At 54.7% G+C, this 9,769-nt stretch overlaps 2 protein-coding genes across 3 annotated transcripts in view; one reads left to right on the top strand and one right to left on the bottom strand.

Annotated features, from left to right (window-relative positions):
- The window catches only part of VSX2 (visual system homeobox 2), a 28,046-nt gene extending 24,234 nt beyond the window's left edge, over positions 1 to 3,812 (bottom strand). Inside the window, exons 1-2 of one of the 2 annotated variants that reach the window (XM_014585013.2) lie at positions 3,243 to 3,812; positions 1,888 to 1,972 (exon numbers count right to left, since the gene is read on the bottom strand). In XM_014585013.2, the coding sequence (XP_014440499.1) occupies positions 1,888 to 1,972; positions 3,243 to 3,612 (455 nt within the window). In that variant the 5' untranslated portion in view covers positions 3,613 to 3,812. The remainder of the gene's footprint in view (positions 1 to 1,887; positions 1,973 to 3,242) is intronic. The other variant, XM_006170540.3, reaches the window with a different exon arrangement.
- A 5,172-nt stretch (positions 3,813 to 8,984) lies between these two features.
- Positions 8,985 to 9,389, top strand: LOC114006517 (60S ribosomal protein L32-like). Its single transcript, XM_027769108.1, has 3 exons — positions 8,985 to 9,049; positions 9,097 to 9,254; positions 9,325 to 9,389. Exons 1-3 carry the CDS (start codon positions 8,985 to 8,987, stop codon positions 9,387 to 9,389), a joined length of 288 nt encoding a protein of 95 aa, XP_027624909.1.
- The last annotated feature ends 380 nt before the right edge of the window (positions 9,390 to 9,769 follow it).

Genomic DNA, 9,769 nt, shown 5'->3' with positions numbered 1-9,769 from the left:
ATATATATAATTGAAAATGGATTAAAAACAAAAAAACAATTACCGGCAATTAGTAAGCATTCTCTCTACTATAATCTGCTCCTTTCATGCACCAGAAATGGAGAGAAACCCGAGGCAGTTGATACTCTGGTGAGGGGGAGTGACTGGCCCCCAATCTACCAAAGAGCCCCCGCCCCAGGCTTCCCTGGTAGACAGGGTAGGGGACGAGCACCAGGGTCAGGGACCTTAAACTCGGGCTTCCGACTATGACAGATCGCTCAGCTCCAAGTGCTACACAGTAAGATGTCCTGATGCAGAAACACCATCCCTGCACCCAGGGTTCGGGGGTGCCTTTTCCAGGGCTCCTGGTACTGTGGGAGCCCCACTCCACCGCTCCATTCTGACACCTGCACAAAAGCAGGGCCAGGGTTCTCAGAGCTGTCCCTTCTCCATGGTTCCTGTCTCTGGGCAGCTGACAGGATTATCTACCCTGGGACCAGCCGGAGATGGGTGTACAAGTGTCTAAATATTTGTTGAATGGATGAACATTAAAAAACAAACAAACAAACAAACCTCAAGATCAAGAAGAAATGAAGGGAGAGAAAAGGAAAAAAGAAGAGAGAGAGAGAAAGCAGAAGAAAAAGAAAGCAAGAAAAAGAAAGGAGAAAGAAAAAGAAAAAAATGTTTCCATTTAAAATAAACTGGACACAAGCAATCAACTGCTTAAGGGACTGAACCTCGGTCTCCGAGAAACCGAGTCACCCTCATTCAAGCTAGAACTCGTTGGAGCCTGAGGGGTCGCACAGTACTGTTGTAAAAGATGGGGGTCAAAACGTAGTGGAGTGTTCAGGGCCAAGGGAGAGCGACGCGCAGAAAAGCGCCCGAAGGGCCAAGAGGCTGGGAGCCGATCACGGACTGCGAATTGCGTGGAGGGAAGAGGGTGCGGTGGGGCGGGGACCCAGGGAGCGCCCCAGCGGGGACCATGCACCGAGTGGGAGCGCCCGGGCCTGGGCGGAGAGAGATGGGGAACAGCCCCGGGGGCAGCGCCAGAAGCAGTGCTCGCTCGCTAGAAGGCCGGCAGATTTTTGGTTCTCACTCCTTTATTTCCTTAAAATCCTCATCAATTTACACGAGGAACTGGTAACCGCGGTGCTAACGCGGAAGGGAAGGGGGCCTGGGGAAGCGGTGGGGCGGGAGGGGAGCGGAGCAGGGCGAGATTACTCTCCGCATCTACTGAATCTGAACTTTGTGCGAGTAATGCCCATTAAAGACATCCCTCTCTTTAATCTGTACCCCAAAACAGCCCGCATGACTCCGGCCAGAGCTGGTGGGACCAGCCAGCCTACATCCCCCGCGTTTACAGACGAGGAAACTGAGGCTTCCCAGAAGGGCAGAGACCGGCTCAGCAACGCGAAAAGAGAAGCCGGAAGACAAGGTCCCAGCAGTCCGGATTTTGCTCAAGCCTTGGGGAATGGTGGGCGCAGAAAGCTAGGGAGGTGGCCGAGAGGACAGGGGCCACGGGGAGCTGGGGCCGGGGCAGAGGGCAAAGGGACCCGCTCTGGCAGGTGGGAGCCGAGCTGCGGGCCGTGGGGGCCGGGCGGCCCTCGGAAGGTGGTGCCCGGACCTGGGAGCGGCCGACCCCGCTCCGGCTGCAGTTGGGCTCGGGTCGGGGCCTTTTCTTTCTCTCGCAGAAGGAGCCGAAAGCCCGCGCGGTGCCACTTTCCCAGCGGCAGCGCCTGATCCTCTCCCGGCGGGGCGGAGAGCCTGGGCTCCTGGCGGATTCCCGATAACAAGTCTGGGTCTCTCTGCCTTGGGACCTCAGAGCCAGGGCCTGGGGAGACCCGAGCTCGGAACAGGGGACAGAGGTGGTGCGTGGGCGGAGGAGGTAACAGCTCCGCGGGGCCTTACCTATGTCGCCGCTTCTTCCGTTTCTTGGTCTGGTTTAAAGCCGATTTAGACATTTTTCGGTCGCTGGAGGAAACATCTTCAGAATCTGAAAAGCGGGCGGAAGGGCATGCGGCAGAGTGGGACGCATGGTCCCGGGCGCCCGAAACCCGCAAGGGCCCCACCACTGGCGGTTTCCGAGACTGTTCTGTCTCCCCCGGAGCGGGCCGAGACCCCCGGTAGCGGTTCCCATCCCTAAACCCAGGTTGGCCCCACGCTCGCCGACGCCTAAATCCGGAGATTTTGTACGGATTTCGTTGTAAGAGAGGCAAAGGCCCCGGCGTTTGGGGAGCAGGGACGGCGGGAGAGCGAGTCGCTCTGGGGGTGGCAGTGAACCTCTGGGCTCTGCGACGCGCGCTTGCAGCCCAGGCTCCAAAAGTTGGCTCCAAGGAGCGGAGTCCCGGCGCAGGGTGCAGGGCGCAGGACGCGGGGCTCCGGGCAGGGCTGGGGGCTGGCCAGGCACAGTCCCTTGCTCGGGTCCGCACAATGCGCCCCTATTCGAGGCTGGAGAGCCTGCGACACGCCACTTTTCGTTGCCCTTCAAATAAAGAAAAATAAAATAAAACAAAACGAAAAATCTGGGAAATTGCCGAGCGTGGACCAGGGCGGGAGGGCCAAGCGGTCCAGGACGCGCCGCCAGGAAAGCTGCCCTGGGAGGGCGCAGAGAGGTCACCCAGGGTCCCCGCTCGCAGGGCATTGGGGTTCAATATAATGTGGCCCTTATGTGGGATCGGATGGCTGACACTTCGGTTGCTGAGGGGCCCAGATGGTCCAAGTTTGTGGGGTGAAAAATAAATCCCTGCTGATCGGGGGTTTGGAATGGAGAACGGAGGAAGAGGACGACAACTTTGGACACCGGGCCTGGAATAGGAACCGGCATCCGCTTCCCGGGCCGCCGGCGCGCTGAACGGCAACGGGTTCTGGAGTGCGGGTGGTCCCGGAGGCTCGGGCCGCAGTGGAGCAGCGGAGCTGGGGCCCTCCAGCCGGCCGGGAGACTGCGCCACCGGCCCCGGCACCCCAGCCGCATTTCCAGTGGGGCCCCAACCCCGCGCCGCGGCGGAGCCGGGCCTGACCCGGGGACCCGAGAACTGCGCAGCGGCTGGAAAAGCTGGGGCGGAAACCCGGCAGGCGCTGGAGCATCTTCCCGGCCCCAGCCCCAGGTCGCGCGGGTTCCAGGCCTCGGCTGCGACCGCTCAGCTTGGCACGAACTTTTCCGCGGGAGGAGGCCTTGTCCCACAGGCGAGAGCCGACGGCGCGGGGCTCCCGGCTCTCACCGGAGTCAAGCAGCCGCGCAGCCTCGCCGCCTCGCTCTCACCTACCGGAGCTGGCCGTCTGGCTGGTGTCCAGCGGCCCCGACGCTCTGCCCAGTGGCTGCAGGTGGACGCTCTGCGGGTCAGACAGCACTTCCAGGAAGGTGGGCTGTGCGTAGAAACCGGGGAGTCCCCCGGGCCCCAGCAGCCCCATGCCGCCCACTCCTGCCGGGCTGAGCACCGAGCGCGCCGTCAGCAAGTGCCCCGAGGCCAGGCCGTCGAGGGCAGCCCGCGGGTGCGAGCTGGGGGGCTCCTTGTTCAAGCCCAGGATTTCCTGGATGCCAAACCCGGTGCACCTGGCCGGGGCGCCCCCCGAGGTACTCTTGGCCACTGTCTCGGATTTGGGTTTGCTCAGCGCCTCTCCCGCTTTCCCCGTCATCTCCCGGTGCTTCGGAGGGGCTGAGGCCGCAGGTCTTTGCTCCCCCCACCCCCCCGCCGGGCTCCCCGCTCCGCGAAGTTGGTCCCAGGTGCCCCCTCCGGTGTCTAATGCTCTGGAGTCCCAAGGAGATTCCCCTTTTATCCAACCAGGCGGCAGCCCAAGTGGGGTCAGAGCTGAACAGCCAATCACCGGGGCCAGGAGCGATTAGGAATTCCAAAAAGCTGGCAGCTCCCGCCTCAGGCAGCACCGAGGGGCCAGGGCACTGCAGGCAGAGCACCAGGTGGGCTCCGCAGGATGCCCGTGGGCAGGGACCCCAGGTGAGACAAGGTTCAGGGTTGTTCCAGAAGGCAGAGCGGACCGGCCAGAGCCCGGTTTGGACAGACCCCTCCTTTGGCCAGGACAGGGCCCTGGGGTGGGGTGGGCTAAGAGTGGAGTCTAGAGAGGGAAATCGCTTCTCTCCCTCAACTCCTACGCAGGTCAGCAGCGGCGTCAAAGAGGTCCAACTAGGGGACTCCTGTGTAAAAGGTGGGACAAAGGAGGGGCAGGTGCCCTGAGCAACTTGTGTGGTGCCCATGGGCAATGTGGAGACAAGAAGGGGCCAGGGTATGGGTAGGGGATGTGGGGGCCAGGGAAAGCTCCAGGCTTGTCTCCCCAGTATAGCCTACCACCCAAGCTCAGAGAGCTGCTCAATGACTATTGACCCAGTGAGTGAGTGAAAGATAAAGGGAACGGTAATCCGGGTCCCTGGTGGGAAGAGGCCTGAGGATGACTTCTTTAGGAGAACCACCATAGACATCTGAGCACCAAGGAGTAAGCATGGAGCGCGCCCGGCTGCCAGGGAAGGACTCTAGTTACTGTTCCATCTACTCAGTCCACCATCATGTCTGAACACCCACTAGCTCTGAGCTAGGAGCCCAGGGTTCCACAGTGATTCAGATGAACACGAGGGGCCTGCTAGCCTTCAGGTTCATCGAGTATGAAGAATGGAGAGGGTGGGAGTGTTGAGTGGAGGGAGAGGGAGGAGGAAGGGTGAGAGGCAAGTAGAAGGTGAGCTGCTTTCTTCAGTTGATGGGAAGCCTTGGACCAGCTCTTGCATCGAAACCTGCAGAACTGCAGCCAGCCGCACCAGCTGAAATGCAGCAAGAGGCAGCAGGAAGCCCTGCTTCTGGGAGGGTGGGCTCTTCACCAGGAGAGAAGAGAACAACTTGAATTCTAAAGGAGCCCATGAGGCCATTGGTTTCCTACAGCACTCCTACTTGAGGACTCAGAGGAGAGCACGGCCCCTGTGGGGCCCAAGTGTCATTAGCAAAGGTGAACACACATACACACACACACACACACACACACACACGCACGCGCGCACCATTGGCTCCTGAATCCTGCTTTCTACCACCACAGCTAGCTCTGTGACTTTCTTGGAGCTGTCTTGTTTATCCAGGGACTTCCCTTTCCTCTCTGCTGTGCCTCACATAGAGTACGGTGTTTTTTCTATTCACGATAGAGCATGTACGAGAGAGAGACAGAAAGAGAGAGAGAAGGATGCTACCTCCACAGGGTGTGGTTATGATGCAATCCCCTTCCTCCAAACCCCCAGCCCACAGGATCTGGGTCAGTCTCGGGCCGTTTCAGGCTGACCAGGGAGTTGAACCACAATTATCATGTGGGATCCAGCTTCTGTTGAACAATGAATTATCTCTGTGTCATGGCCCTTATAGTAGGATTTTAACAAATGTTTCTTGAACCTAAAGTACACTATGAAGGGAGATAGACAGGGCTGCTTGCTTTGGGCAAAGTTTGAAAAAGCAGGCTGGGGAGAGATTCCGTTCAAGATTTCTTAGCCAGTCAACTGCAAATCCCCAAATAGAAGGAAACCTCCCCCCCCCAAACACACCCTCCCATCCCACTGCCAAGGTGTGGTGCCCTCTGTGGCTGTGCCATGGGGCCAGACTGAGAGGAAAGAGGAGATCCTATAGGATGTGGAAACTAGGCTTGCTAACGGGACTGCTGGGAGGTGGGCCTCACCCCTGCCCCTCTCTGGTCCACATCAGACCTCTATTAAGTAGGAGCATCTCGTGCAGGAGGTGTCTGGGAGAGGCATAATGTTCACTCCAAGGAATGCCTCCTTATCCCGAAATAGTGGCATGCCTACTGTGCACCTGACTGGTCTTGGCCCCTTTGCGTGAGTCCATCTCTAGGCCTCACAACAACCCAGTGAACAGCTTGGTTCCACACTGAAAACTGGCACCGCGATTCTGACCTGCAAGGTGCAGGCTAGGAATATGCAGTCCCAGGGCTTCCTTCGTCTTGTATTCTGTGGGATTGGATTCCAGGTGGCACCTCTCGTGCAGAGAGCCATGCAAATGAAGTTGTGCAAAGAGACGGCCTTGCCTTCCAGGTAAGAATTTCTTTCCCCTGTTTTCTGGGGATACAAACTTAGGTTCCCAGGAGTCACCTACCCAGTAAGCAGCAGAGGCCAGACTCAACCTTGAATGAATCAGCGGTCGTTCTCTTCTGACTTCCTGTCCCTCTCGGCTTCCTCTCCATGCCAGCCTACCCTGGGAGGATGGATGGAAATGCTGCGTTAATGGCATCTGTCACGTCCCTGACTTATCACCAGACATCCTCGATGAGCCAGATGCCAGCCGATGGGCAAGGAGGTGAGTGATGGAAAATAAGTGTATGAGTGATGAAGTCGACTCTTGCCAGAACATGAGGATGAAAAATCTCTTGACCAAACCCCATGTCTAAAGCTGTCAGGTCCCAATCCCAGGGACACAGTCACCATTCTGCCCTGGGAAGCGGGGGACAGGGGGCAGTCCCAGGCCCTCTGAGAGGCACCCTTGCCAGAGGCTGCCGATGGAAGAGAGGCCCTGTCTTAGTTTGCAGCCAGCCCTGCCCTGGGACTTGGTCTCTCAGGCAGACTCCTGTCTCTGAGCTTCTGAGGGGTCATTGTGCTGCTCCACAGCTGTTCACCTTGGACCAAACCCAGACTCAAGGTATTTGTGGACTGTGGGAGGAGCACTACAGGAAAGGCAAGCCCCCAGAGCTTGGCCCAAGGGTAGAGGGGAGTGAAGTTTACCCTTGTGGAGGCAAATAGCTTAGTGTCACTGGATCCAGATTCTGGTCTTCTTTGAGTCAATTATTTAACTTCTGGTCTTAGCTTTGATTGCATTAAGTATAAAACAGCCTGGTGATAGAGTCATGAGCATCCCTCAGTCCTCTGACATGGTATAGAGGTCAAGGTCATGAACCTTTTTTAAAAAGTTTTTGCCCAAGGGCATGTGTGCTCACTGGAGAGAGAGAGTGAGAGGGAAAGTGAGAAATCAACACCCAGAGGGAATGACCCCACTGCAATCGGATTTTGGGTGCACACACACACATGTGCCTGGAGTATCTCAAGCCACCAGGTCTGGGACTCAAACTGCAGTTGGCCATGTGGGAGTCCAACACCTTAATCACTGGCAACCTGCTGGCCCTGAGGTCACGGACTTGAGAACCAACCTGCCTGGCTCGAGACTCCCACTCTAATGGTTGCTTGGTGACCTTTGGAAAGTTACTTAACCTTTCTGTGGCCTCTGTGCCTCAATGTTTTCATTCATAAAATTGGGGTAATGGTCGCATCTCCACTAGAATTGTCAGGAAGATCGGAAATGTAGATGCTGAAAACAGCGAATAAAGGTACACGATGAGTATACAATATGAAGCTACAAAAATAAGGCTTCTCGGGAACCAGCAGTTAGCGTAATGGCTATGTCGCTGGACTCCCACGTAGTCGACCGCGGTTCGTGTCCCGGACCCGGTGGCTTAAAACTCATGCCGGGTGCGTGTGCGTGCGTGCCCAAGATCCCGAGAGGAGAATGGAGGAGAAGGGATTGCGGCGTGACCATCCCTCCTGGGGGGTGATTTCTCGCTTTCTGTCTCTATGTCTCTCTCTGTCTGTCTGGCGAGCGCACGCGCCCTACAGTGAAAATCTCTCCAAAAAAAAATAAATAAGGCTTCTCTGAATGCTCATTATTACCATCATCATGCAAGAAGATACTGTACTCGGGTTAGTGGGAACAGGCCCTGTCCTCAAAGAGTGTGGGTCAGCACTACAGATGATATTAAAAAAAAAAGGGGGGGGACCAGCAGGTGGCGTGGTGGTTAAGGTGCTGGACACTCCCACATGGCAGACCACAGTTTGAGTCCTGCACCCGGTGGCTTGCTTTCTCATTTTCCCTCTCTCTCTCTCTCTCTCTCCCTGTCTCTCTCTGGTACAATTAAAATAAATGAATAAATTAAAAAATACATAGACAGGGCTGTTCGCTTTGGGCAAAGTGTGGAAAAGCAGGCTGGGGAGAGATTCCATTCAAGATTTCTTAGCCAGTCAACTGCAAATCCTCAAATAGAAGGAAGCCCCCCCCACACACACACACATCGCTTTCTTTCAACAGATCAAACTTAACTGCAGAAATTGACATTTTTCTTAGTTGTCCTTCTTTTAAAAAAAAAAAAAATTCTTGCCAGAGGATACATGTACTTGCTTGAAGGAGATGGGGGGAGGGGAAAGAGGGAGAGAGAGCACCCCCTGTGAGTGTGTGGTCACACCACAACCTCTTCTTCTCCATTTCTTTCTCTTTTTGGTATTTCGGGCATGTAAGTGCATGCACATGTACCCCATGTGTCTCTCAGACCACAGGGCTGGCATTCAGACCATATGGTCAACCATGTGGGATCCAGTTCCTTTAATCACTAGGCCACAGGCTGACCCCAAAGAGAAAATATTTTTTAAATTTTAAAATAATAATAATTTATTGAATTAATTTTATTTGTTCTTCTTCTTATTATTATTTAACTTGAACAGAGAGAGAGAGAAAGAGAAAGTGAGAAATTAAGCCACCAGGACTAGGACTTGAACCATGGTCCACCACGTGAGAGTTCAACACCTTAACCACCATGCCACCTGCCGGCCCTGAGATAATATTTGTAAAGCACTTGACATCAAGCCTTGTCTTGGAGACTCAATATAGTGTGACTCTTACTATTTTTATTACAGGCGCCAGGACCCTTATTAAATTTATGTATTTAATTTATTATTATTATTGTTGTTATTATTTAATTTGCTATAGGGCATGTGTGCCCACCAGAGAGAGAGAGAGAAAATCAGAAAGCAAGCCACCAGGTCCCAAATTTGAACCATGGTCAGCCATGTAGGAATCCAGTGCATCAACCACTACACCGCCTGCTTCCTGTCCCCCATTATTAAATTTAATCCACTCATCTCTGAGAGATCAGGAGTTCTATACCCCTTGTCGAAAATAAGACCAGAGGCGCGTCCTTCTTTCTTCCTCCGCGTTGTCTGTGGAGGTGGCGGCCATCTCTTACTTGGCGTCATGGCTGCCCTCAGGCCCCTGGTGAAACCCAAGATCGTCAAAAAGAGGACCAAGAAGTTCATCCGGCACCAGACTGATATGTCAAAATTAAGAGCACCTTGCGGAAACCCAGAGGGATTGACAACAGGGTGCGGAGGAGATTCAAAGGCCAGATCTTGATGCCCAACATCGGTTACGGCAGCCACAAGAAAACGAAGCACATGCTGCCCAGCGGCTTCCGGAAGTTCCTGGTCCACAATGTCAAGGAGCTGGAAGTGCTGCTGATGTGCAGTAAGTCCTACTGTGGAGATCGCCCACTACGTCTCCTCCAAGAACCGCAAGGCCATTGTGTAACGGGCAGCCCAGCCGGCCATCAGAGTCACCAATCCCAACAACGCCAGGCTGCTCAGTGAAGAGAACGAGTAGACGGCTCGTGTGCACGTTGTTTGTTTCTAAATAAAGCCACAACCTCCCCCCAAAAAATAAAATAAAATAAAATAAAATAAAATAAAAGGCCAGGGGCCAGACAGTGGAACAGGGTAAAACACAACACTCTGCAAAGCAGCCCACCCAGGAAGGTTCCGGGTTCACACCTGCAGACCTCCCTGAGTACACCAGGTATGCTTGTGCCCGTGATCCAGCCAGCTGAAACTGGGGGTGGATCCTGCATCAAGATTCTAGGAGGAGTGCTGTATCTCTGTCTGTTTGTTTCTCTCTGTTTCTCTTACTCATAAAATTAAAAAAAAAAAAAAAGAAACAAAACAAAAAAACACCTTAAAAGATATAGAAAACACTAAAACCAGGAG

The sequence above is a fragment of the Tupaia chinensis genome, unplaced genomic scaffold (assembly GCF_000334495.1).
Source record: "Tupaia chinensis unplaced genomic scaffold, TupChi_1.0 Scaffold148607_1, whole genome shotgun sequence".
In the NCBI taxonomy this organism is placed as follows: domain Eukaryota; kingdom Metazoa; phylum Chordata; class Mammalia; order Scandentia; family Tupaiidae; genus Tupaia; species Tupaia belangeri.
The sequence above is the reverse complement of the archived record's forward strand: the minus strand, read 5'-3'. Positions and strand labels throughout refer to the sequence as shown.

What these genes read in the sequence shown, in the direction of transcription:
- LOC114006517 (XM_027769108.1), top strand. Translation starts at nt 8,985, where the DNA reads ATGGCTGCCCTCAGGCCCCTGGTGAAACCCAAGATCGTCAAAAAGAGG. An exon ending in AGGACCAAGAAGTTCATCCG is followed by an intron (nt 9,050 to 9,096) that starts GCACCAGACTGA and finishes GCGGAAACCCAG; the next exon opens with AGGGATTGACAACAGGGTGC. An exon ending in GGAAGTGCTGCTGATGTGCA is followed by an intron (nt 9,255 to 9,324) that starts GTAAGTCCTACT and finishes TGTAACGGGCAG; the next exon opens with CCCAGCCGGCCATCAGAGTC.